The sequence below is a fragment of the Oncorhynchus clarkii genome, chromosome 7, assembly GCF_045791955.1.
Source record: "Oncorhynchus clarkii lewisi isolate Uvic-CL-2024 chromosome 7, UVic_Ocla_1.0, whole genome shotgun sequence".
NCBI lineage: Eukaryota > Metazoa > Chordata > Actinopteri > Salmoniformes > Salmonidae > Oncorhynchus > Oncorhynchus clarkii.
The window spans coordinates 88,015,956-88,035,717 of record NC_092153.1 but is presented as its reverse complement, the minus strand read 5'-3'; the positions used below and the strand labels follow the sequence as shown (position 1 = coordinate 88,035,717).

Below are 19,762 nucleotides of genomic sequence, written 5' to 3'. Positions count from 1 at the left end.
TGTAGTATTAGAACTAGGGCGAGGCCGGTGTGTTGTAGTGTAGTATTAGAACTAGGGCGAGTCCAGTGTGTTGTAGTGTAGTATTAGAACTAGGGCAAGGCCGGTGTGTTGTCGTGTTAGAACTAGGGCGAGGCCGGTGTGTTGTAGTGTTAGAACTAGGGCGAGGCCGGTGTGTTGTCGTGTTAGAACTAGGGTGAGGCCGGTGTGTTGTCGTGTTAGAACTAGGGCGAGAACGGTGTGTTTAGTGTTAGAACTAGGGCGAGGCCAGTGTGTTGTCGTGTTAGAACTAGGCCGGTGTGTTGTAGTGTTAGAACTAGGGTGAGGCCGGTGTGTTGTAGTGTAGTATTAGAACTAGGGCGAGTCCAGTGTGTTGTAGTGTAGTATTAGAACTAGGGCAAGGCCGGTGTGTTGTCGTGTTAGAACTAGGGCGAGGCCGGTGTGTTGTAGTGTTAGAACTAGGGCGAGGCCGGTGTGTTGTAGTGTAGTATTAGAACTAGGGCGACGCTGGTGTGTTTGTAGTGTTAGTTCTAGGGCGAGGCCGGTGTGTTGTAGTTTAGTATTAGAACTAGGGCGAGGCCGGTGTGTTGTAGTGTAATATTAGAACTAGGGCGAGGCCGGTGTGTTGTAGTGTAATATTAGAACTAGGGCGAGGCCGGTGTGTTGTAGTGTAGTATTAGAACTAGGGCGAGGCCGGTGTGTTGTAGTGTACTGTTAGAACTAGGGCGAGGCCGGTGTGTTGTAGTATTAGAACTAGGGCTAGGCAGGTGTAGTGTAGTATTAGAACTAGGACGATGCCGGTGTGTTGTAGTATTAGAACTAGGGCGAGGCCGGTGTGTTGTAGTGTTAGAACTAGGGCGAGGCCGGTGTGTTGTAGGGTTAGAACTAGGGCGAGGCCGGTGTGTTGTAGTGTTAGAACCAGGGCGAGCCCAGTGTGTCGTTGTGTTAGTTCTAGGGCGAGGTCGGTGTGTTGTAGTGTTAGAACTAGGGCGAGGCCGGTGTGTTGTAGTGTTAGAACTAGGGCGAGGCCGGTGTGTTGTAGTGTTAGAACTAGGGCGAGGCCGGTGTGTTGTCGTGTTAGAACTAGGCCGGTGTGTTGTAGTCTTAGAACTAGGGCGAGGCCGGTGTGTTGTAGTGTAGTATTAGAACTAGGGCGAGGCCGGTGTGTTGTAGTGTAGTATTAGAACTAGGGCGAGTCCAGTGTGTTGTAGTGTAGTATTAGAACTAGGGCAAGGCCGGTGTGTTGTCGTGTTAGAACTAGGGCGAGGCCGGTGTGTTGTAGTGTTAGAACTAGGGCGAGGCCGGTGTGTTGTCGTGTTAGAACTAGGGCGAGGCCGGTGTGTTGTCGTGTTAGAACTAGGGCGAGAACGGTGTGTTTAGTGTTAGAACTAGGGCGAGGTCGGTGTGTTGTAGTGTTATAACTAGGGCGAGGCCGGTGTGTTGTAGTGTTATAACTAGGGCGAGGCCAGTGTGTTGTCGTGTTAGAACTAGGCCGGTGTGTTGTAGTGTTAGAACTAGGGCGAGGCCGGTGTGTTGTAGTGTAGTATTAGAACTAGGGCGACGCTGGTGTGTTTGTAGTGTTAGTTCTAGGGCGAGGCCGGTGTGTTGTAGTTTAGTATTAGAACTAGGGCGAGGCCGGTGTGTTGTAGTGTAATATTAGAACTAGGGCGAGGCCGGTGTGTTGTAGTGTAATATTAGAACTAGGGCGAGGCCGGTGTGTTGTAGTGTAGTATTAGAACTAGGGCGAGGCCGGTGTGTTGTAGTGTACTGTTAGAACTAGGGCGAGGCCGGTGTGTTGTAGTATTAGAACTAGGGCTAGGCAGGTGTAGTGTAGTATTAGAACTAGGACGATGCCTGTGTGTTGTAGTATTAGAACTAGGGCGAGGCCGGTGTGTTGTAGTGTTAGAACTAGGGCGAGGCCGGTGTGTTGTAGGGTTAGAACTAGGGCGAGGCCGGTGTGTTGTAGTGTTAGAACCAGGGCGAGCCCAGTGTGTCGTTGTGTTAGTTCTAGGGCGAGGCCGGTGTGTTGTAGTGTTAGAACTAGGACGAGGCAGTTGTTTTGTAGTTTTAGAACCAGGGCATGCCTAGTGTGTTGTAGTGTTAGAACTAGGGCGAGGCCGGTGTGTTGTAGTGTTAGAACTAGGGCGAGGCCGGTGTGTTGTAGTGTTAGAACTAGGGCGAGGCCGGTGTGTTGTAGTGTTAGAACCAGGGCAAGCCCAGTGTGTTGTAGTGTTAGTTCTAGGGCGAGGCCGGTGTGTTGTAGTGTTAGTTCTAGGGCGAGGCCGGTGTGTTGTAGTGTAGTATTAGAACTAGGGCGAGGCCGGTGTGTTGTAGTGTAGTATTAGAACTAGGGCGAGGCCGGTGTGTTGTAGTGTTAGTTCTAGGGCGAGGCCGGTGTGTTGTAGTGTTAGAACTAGGGCGAGGCCGGTGTGTTGTAGTGTTAGAACCAGGGCGAGGCCAGTGTGTTGTCGTGTTAGAACTAGACCGGTGTGTTGTAGTGTTAGAACTAGGGCGAGGCCGGTGTGTTGTAGTGTAGTATTAGAACTAGGGCGAGTCCAGTGTGTTGTAGTGTAGTATTAGAACTAGGGCGAGGCCGGTGTGTTGTAGTGTTAGTTCTAGGGCGAGGCCGGTGTGTTGTAGTGTTAGTTCTAGGGCGAGGCCGGTGTGTTGTAGTGTAGTATTAGAACTAGGGCGAGGCCGGTGTGTTGTAGTGTAGTATTAGAACTAGGGCGAGGCCGGTGTGTTGTAGTGTTAGTTCTAGGGCGAGGCCGGTGTGTTGTAGTGTTAGAACTAGGGCGAGGCCGGTGTGTTGTAGTGTTAGAACCAGGGCGAGGCCAGTGTGTTGTCGTGTTAGAACTACGGCGAGGCTGGTGTGTTGTCGTGTTAGAACTAGGGCGAGGTCGGTGTGTTGTAGTGTTAGAACTAGGGGGAGGCCGGTGTGTTGTCGTGTTAGAACTAGGGCGAGGCCAGTGTGTTGTCGTGTTAGAACTAGGCCGGTGTGTTGTAGTGTTAGAACTAGGGCGAGGCCGGTGTGTTGTAGTGTAGTATTAGAACTAGGGCGAGTCCAGTGTGTTGTAGTGTAGTATTAGAACTAGGGCAAGGCCGGTGTGTTGTCGTGTTAGAACTAGGGCGAGGCCGGTGTGTTGTAGTGTTAGAACTAGGGCGAGGCCGGTGTGTTGTCGTGTTAGAACTAGGGCGAGAACGGTGTGTTTAGTGTTAGAACTAGGGCGAGGTCGGTGTGTTGTAGTGTTAGAACTAGGGGGAGGCCGGTGTGTTGTCGTGTTAGAACTAGGGCGAGGCCAGTGTGTTGTCGTGTAGTATTAGAACTAGGGCGAGTCCAGTGTGTTGTAGTGTAGTATTAGAACTAGGGCAAGGCCGGTGTGTTGTCGTGTTAGAACTAGGGCGAGGCCGGTGTGTTTTAGTGTTAGAACTAGGGCGAGGCCGGTGTGTTGTCGTGTTAGAACTAGGGCGAGAACGGTGTGTTTAGGTTTAGAACTAGGGCGAGGTCGGTGTGTTGTAGTGTTAGAACTAGGGCGAGGCCGGTGTGTTGTAGTGTTGGAACTAGGGCGAGGCCAGTGTGTTGTCGTGTTAGAACTAGGCCGGTGTGTTGTAGTGTTAGAACTAGGGCGAGGCCGGTGTGTTGTAGTGTAGTATTAGAACTAGGGCGACGCTGGTGTGTTTGTAGTGTTAGAACTAGGGCGAGGCCGGTGTGTTGTAGTTTAGTATTAGAACTTGGGCGAGGCCGGTGTGTTGTAGTGTAATATTAGAACTAGGGCGAGGCCGGTGTGTTGTAGTGTAATATTAGAACTAGGGCGAGGCCGGTGTGTTGTAGTGTACTGTTAGAACTAGGGCGAGGCCGGTGTGTTGTAGTATTAGAACTAGGGCTAGGCAGGTGTAGTGTAGTATTAGAACTAGGACGATGCCGGTGTGTTGTAGTATTAGAACTAGGGCGAGGCCGGTGTGTTGTAGTGTTAGAACTAGGGCGAGGCCGGTGTGTTGTAGGGTTAGAACTAGGGCGAGGCCGGTGTGTTGTAGTGTTAGAACCAGGGCGAGCCCAGTGTGTCGTTGTGTTAGTTCTAGGGCGAGGTCGGTGTGTTTTAGTGTTAGAACTAGCGCGAGGCCGGTGTGTTGTAGTGTTAGAACTAGGGCGAGGCCGGTGTGTTGTAGTGTTAGAACTAGGGCGAGGCCGGTGTGTTGTCGTGTTAGAACTAGGCCGGTGTGTTGTAGTCTTAGAACTAGGGCGAGGCCGGTGTGTTGTAGTGTAGTATTAGAACTAGGGCGAGGCCGGTGTGTTGTAGTGTAGTATTAGAACTAGGGCGAGTCCAGTGTGTTGTAGTGTAGTATTAGAACTAGGGCAAGGCCGGTGTGTTGTCGTGTTAGAACTAGGGCGAGGCCGGTGTGTTGTAGTGTTAGAACTAGGGCGAGGCCGGTGTGTTGTCGTGTTAGAACTAGGGCGAGGCCGGTGTGTTGTCGTGTTAGAACTAGGGCGAGAACGGTGTGTTTAGTGTTAGAACTAGGGCGAGGTCGGTGTGTTGTAGTGTTATAACTAGGGCGAGGCCGGTGTGTTGTAGTGTTATAACTAGGGCGAGGCCAGTGTGTTGTCGTGTTAGAACTAGGCCGGTGTGTTGTAGTGTTAGAACTAGGGCGAGGCCGGTGTGTTGTAGTGTAGTATTAGAACTAGGGCGACGCTGGTGTGTTTGTAGTGTTAGTTCTAGGGCGAGGCCGGTGTGTTGTAGTTTAGTATTAGAACTAGGGCGAGGCCGGTGTGTTGTAGTGTAATATTAGAACTAGGGCGAGGCCGGTGTGTTGTAGTGTAATATTAGAACTAGGGCGAGGCCGGTGTGTTGTAGTGTAGTATTAGAACTAGGGCGAGGCCGGTGTGTTGTAGTGTTAGTTCTAGGGCGAGGCCGGTGTATTGTAGTGTTAGAACTAGGGCGAGGCCGGTGTGTTGTAGTGTTAGAACCAGGGCGAGGCCAGTGTGTTGTCGTGTTAGAACTACGGCGAGGCTGGTGTGTTGTCGTGTTAGAACTAGGGCGAGGTCGGTGTGTTGTAGTGTTAGAACTAGGGGGAGGCCGGTGTGTTGTCGTGTTAGAACTAGGGCGAGGCCAGTGTGTTGTCGTGTTAGAACTAGGCCGGTGTGTTGTAGTGTTAGAACTAGGGCGAGGCCGGTGTGTTGTAGTGTAGTATTAGAACTAGGGCGAGTCCAGTGTGTTGTAGTGTAGTATTAGAACTAGGGCAAGGCCGGTGTGTTGTCGTGTTAGAACTAGGGCGAGGCCGGTGTGTTGTAGTGTTAGAACTAGGGCGAGGCCGGTGTGTTGTCGTGTTAGAACTAGGGCGAGAACGGTGTGTTTAGTGTTAGAACTAGGGCGAGGTCGGTGTGTTGTAGTGTTAGAACTAGGGGGAGGCCGGTGTATTGTCGTGTTAGAACTAGGGCGAGGCCAGTGTGTTGTCGTGTAGTATTAGAACTAGGGCGAGTCCAGTGTGTTGTAGTGTAGTATTAGAACTAGGGCAAGGCCGGTGTGTTGTCGTGTTAGAACTAGGGCGAGGCCGGTGTGTTTTAGTGTTAGAACTAGGGCGAGGCCGGTGTGTTGTCGTGTTAGAACTAGGGCGAGAACGGTGTGTTTAGTGTTAGAACTAGGGCGAGGTCGGTGTGTTGTAGTGTTAGAACTAGGGCGAGGCCGGTGTGTTGTAGTGTTGGAACTAGGGCGAGGCCAGTGTGTTGTCGTGTTAGAACTAGGCCGGTGTGTTGTAGTGTTAGAACTAGGGCGAGGCCGGTGTGTTGTAGTGTAGTATTAGAACTAGGGCGACGCTGGTGTGTTTGTAGTGTTAGAACTAGGGCGAGGCCGGTGTGTTGTAGTTTAGTATTAGAACTTGGGCGAGGCCGGTGTGTTGTAGTGTAATATTAGAACTAGGGCGAGGCCGGTGTGTTGTAGTGTAATATTAGAACTAGGGCGAGGCCGGTGTGTTGTAGTGTACTGTTAGAACTAGGGCGAGGCCGGTGTGTTGTAGTATTAGAACTAGGGCTAGGCAGGTGTAGTGTAGTATTAGAACTAGGACGATGCCGGTGTGTTGTAGTATTAGAACTAGGGCGAGGCCGGTGTGTTGTAGTGTTAGAACTAGGGCGAGGCCGGTGTGTTGTAGTGTTAGAACTAGGGCGAGGCCGGTGTGTTGTAGTGTTAGAACCAGGGCGAGCCCAGTGTGTCGTTGTGTTAGTTCTAGGGCGAGGCCGGTGTGTTGTAGGGTTAGAACTAGGGCGCGGCCGGTGTGTTGTAGTGTTAGAACCAGGGCATGCCTAGTGTGTTGTAGTGTTGGAACTAGAGCGAGGCTGGTGTGTTGTAGTGTAGTGTAGTATTAGAACTAGGGCGAGGCCGGTGTGTTGTAGTGTTAGAACGGCGAGGCCGGTGTGTTTTAGTGTAGTATTAGAACTAGGGCGAGGCCGGTGTGTTGTAGTGTTAGAACTAGGGCGAGGCCGGTGTGTTGTAGTGTAGTATTAGAACTAGGGCGAGGCCGGTGTGTTGTAGTGTTAGTTCTAGGGTGAGGCCGGTGTGTTGTAGTGTTAGAACTAGGGCGAGGTCGGTGTGTTGTAGTGTTAGAACTAGGGCGAGTCCAGTGTGTTGTAGTGTTAGAACGGCGAGGCCGGTGTGTTGTAGTGTAGTATTAGAACTAGGGCGAGGCCGGTGTGTTGTAGTGTTGTATTAGAACTAGGGCGAGGCCGTAGTGTTGTATTAGAACTAGGGCGAGGCCGGTGTGTTGTAGTGTTAGAACTAGGGCGAGGCCGGTGTGTTGTAGTGTTAGTTCTAGGGCGAGGCCGTAGTGTAGTATTAGAACTAGGGCGAGGCCGGTGTGTTGTAGTGTATTATTAGAACTAGGGCGAGGCCGGTGTGTTGTAGTGTAGTATTAGAACTATGGCGAGGCCGGTGTGTTGTAGTGTAGTATTAGAACTAGGGCGAGGCCGGTGTGTTGTAGTGTAGTATTAGAACTAGGGCGAGGCCATTGTGTTGTCGTGTTAGAACTAGGGCGAGGCCGGTGTGTTTAGTGTTAGAACTAGGGCGAGACCGGTGTGTTTAGTGTTAGAACTAGGGCGAGGCCGGTGTGTTGTAGTGTTAGAACTAGGGCGAGGTCGGTGTGTTGTAGTGTTAGAACTAGGGCGAGGCCGGTGGGTTGTAGTATTAGAACTAGGGCGAAGCAGGTGTAGTGTAGTATTAGAACTAGGGCGAAGCAGGTGTAGTGTAGTATTAGAACTAGGGCGAGGCCGGTGTGTTGTAGTATTAGAACTAGGGCGAGGCCGGTGTGTTGTAGTGTAGTATTAGAACTAGGGCGAGGCCGGTGTGGTGTAGTGTAGTATTAGAACTAGGGCGAGGCCGGTGTGTTGTAGTGTAGTATTAGAACTAGGGCGAAGCAGGTGTGTTGTAGTATTAGAACTAGGGCGAGGCCGGTGTGTTGTAGGGTTAGAACTAGGGCGAGGCCGGTGTGTTGTAGGGTTAGAACTAGGGCGAGGCCGGTGTGTTGTAGGGTTAGAACTAGGGCGAGGCCAGTGTGTTGTAGTGTAGTATTAGAACTAGGGCGTGGCCGGTGTGTTGTAGTGTAGTATTAGAACTAGGGCGAAGCAGGTGTGTTGTAGTATTAGAACTAGGGCAAGGCCGGTGTGTTGTAGTATTAGAACTAGGGCGAGGCCGGTGTGTTGTAGTTTTAGAACTAGGGCGAGGCCGGTGTGTTGTAGGGTTAGAACTAGGGCGAGGCCGGTGTGTTGTAGGGTTAGAACTAGGGCGAGGCCGGTGTGTTGTAGGGTTAGAACTAGGGGGAGTCCAGTGTGTTGTAGGGTTAGAACTAGGGCGAGGCCGGTGTGTTGTAGTGTTAAAACCAGGGCGAGTCCAGTATGTTGTAGTGTAGTGTTATTTCTGGGGCGTTGCCGGTGTGTTGTAGTGTTAGAACTAGGGCGAGGCCGGTGTGTTGTAGTGTAATGTTAGAACTAGGGCGAGGCCGGTGTGTTGTAGTGTTAGTTCTAGGGCGAGGCCGTTGTGTTGTAGTGTTAGAACTAGGACGAGGCCAGTGTGTTGTAGTGTTAGAACCAGGGCATGCCTAGTGTGTTGTAGTATTAGAACTAGGGCGAGTCCAGTGTGCTGTAGTGTAGTATTAGAACTAGGGCGAGTCCAGTGTGTTGTAGTGTTAGAACTAGGGCGAGGCCGGTGTGTTGTAGTATTAGAACTAGGGCGAGGCCGGTGTGTTGTAGTGTTAGAACTAGGGCGAGGCCGGTGTGTTGTAGTGTTAGAACTAGGGCGAGGCCGGTGTGTTGTAGTGTAGTATTAGAACTAGGGCAACGCTGGTGTGTTTATAGTGTTAGTTCTAGGGCGAGGCCGGTGTGTTGTATTAGAACTAGGGCGAGGCCAGTGTGTTGTAGTGTAGTATTAGAACTAGGGCGAGGCCGGTGTGTTGCAGTGTAGTATTAGAACTAGGGCGAAGCAGGTGTGTTGTAGTATTAGAACTAGGGCGAGGCCGGTGTGTTGTAGTATTAGAACTAGGGCGAGGCCTGTGTGTTGTAGTATTAGAACTAGGGCGTGGCCGGTGTGTTGTAGTATTAGAACTAGGGCGAGGCCGATGTGTTGTAGTGTAGTATTAGAACTAGGGCGAGGCCGGTGTGTTGTAGTGTTAGTTCTAGGGCGAGGCCGGTGTGTTGTAGTGTTAGAACTAGGGCGAGGCCGGTGTGTTGTAGTGTTAGAACCAGGGCATGCCTAGTGTGTTGTAGTGTTAGAACTAGGGCGAGGCCGGTGTGTTGTAGTGTTAGAACTAGGGCGAGGCCGGTGTGTTGTAGTGTTAGAACTAGGGCGAGGCCGGTGTGTTGTAGTGTTAGAACTAGGGCGAGGCCGGTGTGTTGTAGTATTAGAACTAGGGCGAGGCCGGTGTGTTGTAGTATTAGAACTAGGGCGAGGCCGGTGTGTTGTAGTATTAGAACTAGGGCGAGGCCGGTGTGTTGTAGTGTTAGAACTAGGGGAGGCCGGTGTGTTGTAGTGTTAGAACTAGGGCGAGGCCGGTGTGTTGTAGTGTTAGAACTAGGGCGAGGCCGGTGTGTTGTATTGTTAGAACTAGGGCGAGGCCGGTGTGTTGTAGGGTTAGAACTAGGGCGAGGCCGGTGTGTTGTAGGGTTAGTTCTAGGGCGAGGCCGGTGTGTTGTAGTGTAGTATTCAAACTAGGGCGAGTCCAGTGTGTTGTAGGGTAGTATTAGAACTAGGGCGAGGCCGGTGTGTTGTAGTGTTAGAACCAGGGCAAGCCCAGTGTGTTGTAGTGTTAGAACCAGGGCATGCCTAGTGTGTTGTAGTGTTAGAACTAGGGCGAGGCCGGTGTGTTGTAGTGTTAGAACCAGGGCAAGCCCAGTGTGTTGTAGTGTTAGAACCAGGGCATGCCTAGTGTGTTGTAGTGTTAGAACTAGGGCGAGGCCGGTGTGTTGTAGTGTTAGAACCAGGGCAAGCCCAGTGTGTTGTAGTGTTAGAACCAGGGCATGCCTAGTGTGTTGTAGTGTTAGAACTAGGGCGAGGCCGGTGTGTTGTAGTGTAGTATTAGAACTAGGGCGAGGCCGGTGTGTTGTAGTGTAGTATTAGAACTAGGGTGAGTCCAGTGTGTTGTAGTCTTAGAACTAGTGCGAGTCCAGTGTGTTGTAGTGTTAGAACTAGGGCGAGTCCAGTCTGTTGTAGTGTTAGAACTAGGGCAAGGCCGGTGTGTTGTAGTGTTTGAACCAGGGCAAGCCCAGTGTGTTGTAGTGTTAGAACCAGGGCATGCCTAGTGTGTTGTAGTGTTAGAACTAGGGCGAGGCCGGTTTGTTGTAGTGTAGTATTAGAACTAGGGCGAGGCCGGTGTGTTGTAGTGTAGTTTTAGAACTAGGGTGAGTCCAGTGTGTTGTAGTGTAGTATTAGAACTAGGGCAAGGCCGGTGTGTTGTCGTGTTAGAACTAGGGCGAGTCCAGTGTGTTGTAGTGTTAGATCTAGGGCAAGGCCGGTGTGTTGTAGTGTTAGAACTAGGGCAAGGCCGGTGTGTTGTAGTGTTAGAACTGGGGCGGGGCCGGTGTGTTGTAGTGTAGTATTAGAGCTAGGGTGAGTCCAGTGTGTTGTAGTCTTAGAACTAGTGCGAGTCCAGTGTGTTGTAGTGTTAGAACTAGGGCGAGTCCAGTCTGTTGTAGTGTTAGAACTAGGGCGAGTCCAGTCTGTTGTAGTGTTAGAAATAGGCCGAGGCCAGTGTGTTGTAGTGTTAGAACTAGGCCGAGGCCAGTGTGTTGTAGTGTTAGAACAAGGCCGAGGCCAGTGTGTTGTAGTGTTAGTTCTAGGGCGAGGCCGGTGTGTTGTAGTGTAGTATTAGAACTAGGGCGAGGCCGGTGTGTTGTAGTGTTAGTTCTAGGGCGAGGCCGGTGTGTTGTAGTGTTAGTTCTACGGCGAGGCCGGTGTGTTGTTGTGTAGTGTTAGTTCTTGGGCGAGGCCGGTGTGTTGTTGTGTAGTATTAGAACTAGGGCGAGGCCGGTGTGTTGTAGTGTTAGAACTAGAGCGAGGCCTTTGTGTTGTAGTGTTAGAACTAGGGCGAGGCCAGTGGTTTGCAGTGTAGTGTTAGAACCAGGGCAAGCCCAGTGTGTTGTAGTGTTAGAACTAGGGCGAGGCCGGTGTGTTGTAGTGTAGTATTAGAACTAGGGCGAGTCCAGTGTGTTGTAGTGTTAGAAGTAGGGCGAGGCCGGTGTGTTGTAGTGTTAGAACTAGGGCGAGGCCTGTGTGTTGTAGTGTCAGATCTAGGGCGAGGCCGGTGTGTTGTCGTGTTAGAACTAGGGCGAGGCCGGTGTGTTGTCGTGTTAGAACTAGGGCGAGGCCGGTGTGTTGTAGTGTTTGAACTAGGGCTTGGCCGTTGTTTTGCAGTGTAGTGTTAGAACCAGGGCAAGCCCAGTGTGTTGTAGTGTTAGTTCTAGGGCGAGGCCGGTGTGTTGTAGTGTTAGAACTAGGGCGAGGCCGGTGTGTTGTAGTGTAGTATTAGAACTAGGGCGAGGCCGGTGTGTTGTAGTGTTAGAACTAGGGCGAGACCGGTGTGTTGAGGTGTTAGAACCAGGGCAAGCCCAGTGTGTTGTAGTGTTAGAACTAGGGCGAGGCTGATGTGTTGTAGTGTAGTATTAGAACTAGGGCGAGTCCAGTGTGTTGTAGTGTTAGAACTAGGGCGAGGCCGGTGTGTTGTAGTGTAGTATTTGAACTAGGGCGAGTCCAGTGTGTTGTAGTGTTAGAACTAGCGCAAGGCCGGTGTGTTGTAGTGTTAGAACTAGGGCGAGGCCTGTGTGTTGTAGTGTCAGAACTAGGGCGAGGCCGGTGTGTTGTAGTGTCAGAACTAGGGCGAGGCTGATGTGTTGTAGTGTAGTATTAGAACTAGGGCGAGGCCTGTGTGTTGTAGTGTCAGAACTAGGGCGAGGCCGGTGTGTTGTAGTGTAGTATTTGAACTAGGGCGAGTCCAGTGTGTTGTAGTGTTAGAACTAGCGCAAGGCCGGTGTGTTGTAGTGTTAGAACTAGGGCGACGCTGGTGTGTTGTTGTGTAGTGTTAGAACTAGGGCGAGGCCTGTGTGTTGTAGTGTCAGAACTAGGGCGAGACCTGTGTGTTGTAGTGTCAGAACTAGGGCGAGGCCTGTGTGTTGTAGTGTCAGAACTAGGGCGAGGCCTGTGTGTTGTAGTGTCAGAACTAGGGCGAGACCGGTGTGTTGTAGTGTTAGAACTAGGGCGAGGCCGGTGTGTTGTAGTATTAGAACTAGGGCGAGTCCAGTGTGTTGTAGTGTTAGAACTAGGGGGAGTCCAGTGTGTTGTAGTGTTAGAACTAGTGCGAGCCCAGTGTGTTGTAGTGTTAGAACCAGGGCAAGGCCGGTGTGTTGTAGTGTTAGAACTAGGGCGAGGCCGGTGTGTTGTAGTGTTAGAACTAGGGCGAGGCCATTGTGTTGTAGTGTTAGAACTAGGGCTTGGCCGTTGTTTTGCAGTGTAGTGTTAGAACCAGGGCAAGCCCAGTGTGTTGTAGTGTTAGTTCTAGGGCGAGGCCGGTGTGTTGTAGTGTTAGAACTAGGGCGAGGCCGGTGTGTTGTAGTGTAGTATTAGAACTAGGGCGAGGCCGGTGTGTTGTAGTGTTAGAACTAGGGCGAGACCGGTGTGTTGAGGTGTTAGAACCAGGGCAAGCCCAGTGTGTTGTAGTGTTAGAACTAGGGGGAGTCCAGTGTGTAGTAGTGTTAGAACTAGTGCGAGTCCAGTGTGTTGTAGTGTTAGAACCAGGGCAAGGCCGGTGTGTTGTAGTGTTAGAACTAGGGCGAGGCCATTGTGTTGTAGTGTTAGAACTAGGGCAATGCTGGTGTGTTATAACCTTATTATAACTATGGCTGGGTTGGCCACGTGACTGGAGACTTTTGTTATAATGCAGGTCTGTTATAACTGTGGCAAGGCTGGCCACGTGGCCCGAGACTGTGACCATGCCAACGAGCAGAAGTGCTACTCCTGTGGAGGTTTTGGACACATCCAGAAGGGCTGTGAGAAGGTCAAATGTTACAGGTGAGTTATCACATATACACATCCAGAAGGGCTGTTAGGTGAGATAACACACAGGTACTGTGTGGGTTCGGGACCGGCCCACTCCCCTTCTGGTACAAAATTCTTTCCAATCTATCCTCTTTCTCACGGTCTCTATCCCCGATAAAGGAAAAATATGCAAGTAAAAAACATTTTTAAGAACATTTACAAAATATATATATTTTTAAACAAGGTAGTGAAGTGTTACTGGTGAGTCCTGGATGTGCTATCTCTGACCTGTCACTTTCTCCTAGACTTGTTTAAGCCACATGGTAAACAGACTGATGCACAGATGCAGGACTGTGCTTTCTGAAGACTGACACACAGACTCATTACTGTGCTCCATCTTGAAAACACTCCCTTGTCTTAGCTAAACCTCGTCTCTCTCCTCTGTCTCCCATCAGGTGTGGTGAGATCGGCCATGTTGCCGTCCAGTGCAGCAAGGCCAGCGAAGTCAACTGCTACAATTGCGGAAAGTCTGGTCACCTGGCTAAAGAATGCACCATCGAGGCCACGGCCTAGCACTCTGCTGCCTTCCTACGCCCCTCCTTTTTCACATGGATGATTGTATTATTTTGTCTGAAACCTGCCCTCTGGCTACGGAGGTTTCTCCCAGACCAGTCTGCTGTAAAGTGCGGAATAATACACTTTCTGTATTTAATCCAAAATGTTTACTTTGGTAGAGGTTAATGTACAATGGTTTGTTAAAGAAGCCATTTTCCATGCCACTGGTGACAAGGGATGAGTTCTGAGTGGATGTCCTCCCCACCAGGTCCGGGGAAACCAGCCCTTCAAGTCAGAATGTTAGTTTGTCGGAACTTTTTAGTTTTTTGGAACATAACGGACTAGACCTGAGACAGCAGCACCACCCAGTGGTCGTTATGGGTTCAGTCCGTCCGACAGCAGCATGCAGACAGACCAGGACCAAACCCGTCACAACATGGTGTATGAATACAGACGGTCATAGCTAATTCACAAGAAAATACAAATATTTGTTTTTGTACAGTTAGCTGCTGAGTGTCAGAATCAGTCTTGATCCAGTAGTAAGTTAATGTGTGTTATATAACCATGGAAACAGATCAGAAAAAGAAAGGCTAAGAGAAAGAATGTTTTCACAAATCTAAATGTTATTTTTCTACAAAATAACACTTAGACCAGTGGTTTTCCAACCTTTTTCAATCGGGCCCCCCCCCCTTCTATAAATATTTTGGGGGCGGTAGGGCGCTCCACGCCGACCATCGCACACCCGACAGTTTAGGAACCACTGACTTGGACAACTGTAAAAATATATAATTTGCTTGTACTCAGTTTAAGTGGAAAGGTAATGCAACTGAAATCCTCCAACATAATGTAATTTTAATCTCAATAAAGCGCAAGAAGGGAAGTTAGACTGAGTTGAATTGATCAGATTCCATCATTGCAATGTATTACTTATTTTTTATTCACATTAACAAACTACAAGCGTATCCAGTATTCAACATGTACCTCTAGGTGACGTTACAGTGTAAATACACAGTGCATTCGGAAAGTATTCAGAACCCACAACTTTTTCCAAATGTTGTTACGTTACAGCCTTATTCTCATCTACAGTGCCTTGCGAAAGTATTCGGCCCCCTTGAACTTTGCGACCTTTTGCCACATTTCAGGCTTCAAACATAAAGATATAAAACTGGATACTTCTTCACAACAGTATCTCGGACCTGCCTGGTGTGTTCCTTGTTCTTCATGATGCTCTCTGCGCTTTTAACGGACCTCTGAGACTATCACAGTGCAGGTGCATTTATACGGAGACTTGATTACACACAGGTGGATTGTATTTATCATCATTAGTCATTTAGGTCAACATTGGATCATTCAGAGATCCTCACTGAACTTCTGGAGAGAGTTTGCTGCACTGAAAGTAAAGGGGCTGAATAATTTTGCACGCCCAATTTTTCAGTTTTTGATTTGTTAAAAAAGTTTGAAATATCCAATAAATGTCGTTCCACTTCATGATTGTGTCCCACTTGTTGTTGATTCTTCACAAAAAAATACAGTTTTATATCTTTATGTTTGAAGCCTGAAATGTGGCAAAAGGTCGCAAAGTTCAAGGGGGCCGAATACTCTCGCAAGGCACTGTATGTACACGATACCCCATAATGACAAAGATTATTTTTTTTTGAATTCTTTGCAAATGTATAAAACAATTAATAAAACACATTTACATTTCAAACCCTTTACTCAGTACTTTGTTAAAGCACCTTTGGCTGCGATGATAGCCTCGTGTCCCATGGGTATGATGCTACAAACTTGGCACACCTGTATTTTGGGAGTTTCTCCCATTCTTTGCAGATCTTCTCAAGCTCTGTCAGGTTGGATGTGGAGCGTCACCGTAAAGCTATTTTCAGGTCTCTCCAGAGATGTTTGATTGGGTTCAAGTCTGGGCTCTGGCTGGGCAACCCAAGGACATTCAAAGACTTGTCCCGAAACCACTCCTGTGTCTTGGCTGTTTGCTTAGGGTCTTTGTCCTGTTGGAAGATGAACCTTCGCCCCAGTCTGAGATCCTGAGCTCTCTGGAGCAGATTGTCAAGGATCTCTGTATTTTGCTCCGTTCATCTTTCCCTCAATCTTGACTAGTCTCAGTCCCTGCCGCTGAAAAACCTCCCCACAGCATGATGCTGCAACCACCATGCGTCGCTGTAGGGCTGGTATTGGCCAGGTGATGAGCAGTGCCTTGTTTCCTCCAGACGTGATGGTTGGCATTCAAGCCAAAGAGTTCAATCTTGGTTTCATCAGACCAGATAATCTTGTTTCTCATGGTCATAGTCCTTTTAAGTGCAGGGTATTTATTTGTGTTATTTTTTACACCTCTTTTTCTCCCCAATTTTGTGATATCCAATTGGTAGTTATCTTGTCCCATCGCTGCAACTCCCGTACGGACTCGGGAGAGGCGAAGTTCGAGAGCTGTGAGTCCTCCGAAACACAACCCAGCCAAGCCGTACTGGACTCGAACCAGGATCTCTAGGGGCACAGCTAGCACTGCGGTGCAGTGCCTTAGACCACCGTGGCACTCGGTGGCGCAGGTTTTTAGAAATGTTTTTAAATGTATTAAAAACAAATACCTTTACATAAGTATTCACACCCTTTGCTATGACACTCAAAATTAAGCTCATGTGCATCCTGTTTCCATTGATCATCCTTGAGATGTTTCTACAACTTGATTGGAGTCCACCGGCGGTAAATTCATTTGAATGGACATGATTTGGAAAAGCACACACCTGTCTATATAAGGTCCCACAGTTGACAATGCATGTCAGAGCAAAACCAAGCCATGAGGTCGGAGGAATTGTCCGTAGAGCTCTGATACAGTATTGTGTCGGCACAGATCCAGGGAAGGGTACCAAAAAAATGTCTGCGGCATTGAATGTCCCCAAGAACACAGTGGCCTCCATCATTCATAAATGGAAGAAGTTTGGTACCACCAAACTGAGCAATTGGGGGAGAAGGGCCTTGGTCAGGGAGGTGACCAAGAACCTGACAGAGCTCCAGAGTTCCTCTGTGGAGATGGGAGAACCTTCCAGAAGGACAACCATCTCTGCAGCACTCCACCAATCAGGTCTTTATGATAGAGTGGCCAGACAGAAGCCACTCCTCCGTAAAAGGCACATGAAAGCGCGCTTGGTGTTTAGGTGATTTTTTTGCAAAGGACTCTCAGACCTTGAGAAACAAGATTCTCTGGTCTGATGAAACCAAGATTGAACTCTTTGGCCTGAATGCCAAGCGTCACGTCTGGAGGAAACCTGGCACTATCCCTACGGCGAAGCATGTTGGTGACAGCATCATGCTGTGGGGATGTTTTTCAGCGGCAGGGACTGGGAGACTAGTCAAGATCGAGGGAAAGATGAACTGAGCAAAGTACAGGGAGATCCTTGATGAAAATATGCTCCAGATTGTTCAGGATCTCAGACTGGGGTGAAGGTTCACTTTCAAACAGGACAACGACCCTAAGTATGCAGGAATGGTTTCTGGACAAGTCTCAAAGGTGCTTCGACAAAGTACTAAGTAAAGGGTCTGAATACTTATGTAAATGTGATCTTTTATTTTTAGCAAAAAAATCTAAAAAAAACTGTTTTTGCTTTGGCATTGTGTGTAGATTGATGAGAAAAAACGATTTAATCCATTTAAAATGTAATGTAGCAAAATGTGGAAAAAGTGAAGGGGTCAATACTTTCTGAATGCACAGTACCTACTTGAACTCAGACCAGTGTCTCACTGTGTACACTTATATTCTCCCACGTCTTCCTTGTTTCGGTGTGTCGTCACGTTCTTGTTTGGCCGTAGATGGCTATTACCAGCTCATCACCCTCTACTGTCCCTGGGTAATGTTGCTTGGCCGTAGATGGCTATTACCAGCTCATCACCCTCTACTGTCCCGTGGTAATATGAGGCATAACCGGCCGACTTTCCTGGCACAACCTGTTAAGCGAAACACGATTTGCGCAATCTCCTTGCGGATGTCCTGATTGCGCACGTCCAACAGAAAAGCTCATCTGTCATTGTGGCGGTTAAGTTAAAACGTTGGGCAGTTGGACACTAAGGAAATATCGACTGTGCTTGACTCTGAAAGTACGGCAAGGGAAGTGTGTGATAATGAATGGAAAATAGTGACATCAAAGAATGGAACAAAATGAGCAAAAGTTGTAGAAGAAGCCAAGGACCGGTCCAATAGTGCGTTTCTTATTGGACATCATCCCAGAAACCCTAGACCCACTCCAAATCACATATTGCCCCAACAGATCCACAGATGATGCAATCTCTATTGCAGTCCACACTGCCCTTTCCCACCTGGACAAAAAGAACACCTATGTGAGAATGCTATTCATTGACTACAATGAGTCTGAGTCTGCACAACTCTGCCAGGACCTAGGATCAAGAGAGACGCTCAAGGGTTTTAGTACTATATCTCTTGACACAATGATGAAAATAATCATGGCCTCTAAACCTTCAAGCTGCATACTGGACCCTATTCAAACTAAACTACTGAAAGAGCTGCTTCCTGTGCTTGGCCCTCCTATGTTGAACATAATAAACGTCTCTCTATCCACCGGATGTGTACCAAACTCACTAAAAGTGGCAGTAATAAAGCCTCTCTTGAAAAAGCCAAACCTTGACCCAGAAAATATAAAAAACTATCGGCCTATATCGAATCTTCCATTCCTCTCAAAATGTTTAGAAAAGGCTGTTGCGCAGCAACTCACTGCCTTCCTGAAGACAAAACAATGTATACGAAATGCTTCAGTCTGGTTTTAGACCCCATCATAGCACTGAGACTGCACATCTTATCTGTCGGAAAGATATCAGTTTGTCTCTGTGAATGGTTTGTCCTCTGACAAATCAACTGTAAATTTCAGTGTTCCTCAAGGTTCTGTTTTAGGACCACTGTTGTTTCACTATATATTTTACCTCTTGGGGATGTCATTTGAAAACATAATGTTAACTTTCACTGCTATGCGGATGACACACAGCTGTACATTTCAATGAAACACGGTGAAGCCCCAAAATTGCCCTCGCTAGAAGCATGTGTTTAAGACATAAGGAAGTGGATGGCTGCAAACTTTCTACTTTTAAACTCGGACAAAACAGAAATGCTTGTTCTAGGTCCCAAGAAACAAAGAGATCTTCTGTTGAATCTGACAATTAATCTTAATGGCTGTACAGTCGTCTCAAATAAAACTGTGAAGGACCTCGGCGTTACTCTGGACCCTGATCTCTCTTTTGAAGAACATATCAAGACCATAGACGTAACATTGCAAAAATCAGAAACTTTCTGTCCAAAAAAGTATGCAGAAAAATTTGACTACTGAAATGCACTACTTTCCGGCTACCCGGATAAAGCACTAAATAAACTTCAGTTAGTGCTAAATACGGCTGCTAGAATCCTGACTAGAACCAAAAAATTTGATCATATTACTCCAGTGCTAGCCTCCCTACACTGGCTTCCTGTCAAAGCAAGGGCTGATCTCAAGGTTTTACTGCAAACCTACAAAGCATTACTGCAAACCTACAAAGCATTACATGGGCTTGCTCATATAGAGCTCCATTTTTATGGAACGGTCTGCCTACCCATGTCAGAGACGCAAACTCTGTCTCAACCTTTAAGTCTTTACTGAAGACTCATCTCTTCAGTGGGTCATATGATTGAATCTAGTCTGGCCCAGGAGTGGGAAGGTGAACGGAAAGGCTCTGGAGTAACGAACCGCCCTTGATGTTTCTGCCTGGTCGGTTCCCCTCTTTCCACAGGGATTCTCTGCCTCTAACCCTATTACAGGGGCTGAGTCACTGGCTTACTGGGGCTCCTTTAACCGTCCCTGGGAGGGGTGCGTCACCTGAGTGGGTTGAGTCACTGATGTGGTCATCCTGTCTGGGTTGGCGCCCCCCCGTGGGTTGTGCCGTGGCGGAGATCTTTGTGGGCTATACTCAGCCTTGTCTCAGGATGGTAAGTTGGTGGTTGAAGATATCCCTCTAGTGGTATGGGGGCTGTGCTTTGGCAAAGTGGGTAGGGTTATATTCTTCCTGTTTGGCCCTGTCCGGGGGTGTCCTCGGATGGGGCCACAGTGTCTCCTGACCCCTCCTGTCTCAGCCTCCAGTATTTATGCTGCAGTAGTTTATGTGTCGGGGGGCTAGGGTCAGTTTGTTATATCTGGAGTACTTCTCCTGTCCTATTCGGTGTCCTGTGTGAATTCAAGTGTGCTCTCTCTAATTCTCTCTTTCTTTCTTTCTCTCTCTCGGAGGACCTGAGCCCTAGGACCATGCCTCAGGACTACCTGACATGATGACTCCTTGCTGTCCCCAGTCCACCTGGCCGTGCTGCTGCTCCAGTTTCAACTGTTCTGCCTTATTATTATTGGACCATGCTGGTCATTTATGAACATTTGAACATCTTGGCCATGTTCTGTTATAATCTCCACCCAGCACAGCCAGAAGAGGACTGGTTACCCCACATAGCCTGGTTCCTCTCTAGGTTTCTTCCTAGGTTTTGGCCTTTCTAGGGAGTTTTTCCTAGCCACCGTGCTTCTACACCTGCATTGCTTGCTGTTTGGGGTTTTAGGCTGGGTTTCTGTACAGCACTTTGAGATATCAGCTAATGTACGAAGGGCTATATAAATTGATTTGATTTGATTTGACTACCGCTCAGAGGTCAACACCATAGTGACCTCAAAGCTCATCACTAA

The 19,762-nt window shown here is 48.6% G+C and overlaps 1 protein-coding gene across 2 annotated transcripts in view; it reads left to right on the top strand.

Annotated features, from left to right (window-relative positions):
• The window catches only part of LOC139413956 (CCHC-type zinc finger nucleic acid binding protein-like), a 62,789-nt gene extending 48,026 nt beyond the window's left edge, over positions 1-14,763 (top strand). For both annotated transcript variants that reach the window (XM_071161848.1, XM_071161849.1), the window contains 2 exons: positions 12,406-12,533; positions 12,956-14,763. In XM_071161848.1, coding sequence (XP_071017949.1) covers positions 12,406-12,533; positions 12,956-13,073 — 246 coding nt within the window. In that variant the 3' untranslated portion in view covers positions 13,074-14,763. The remainder of the gene's footprint in view (positions 1-12,405; positions 12,534-12,955) is intronic.
• The last annotated feature ends 4,999 nt before the right edge of the window (positions 14,764-19,762 follow it).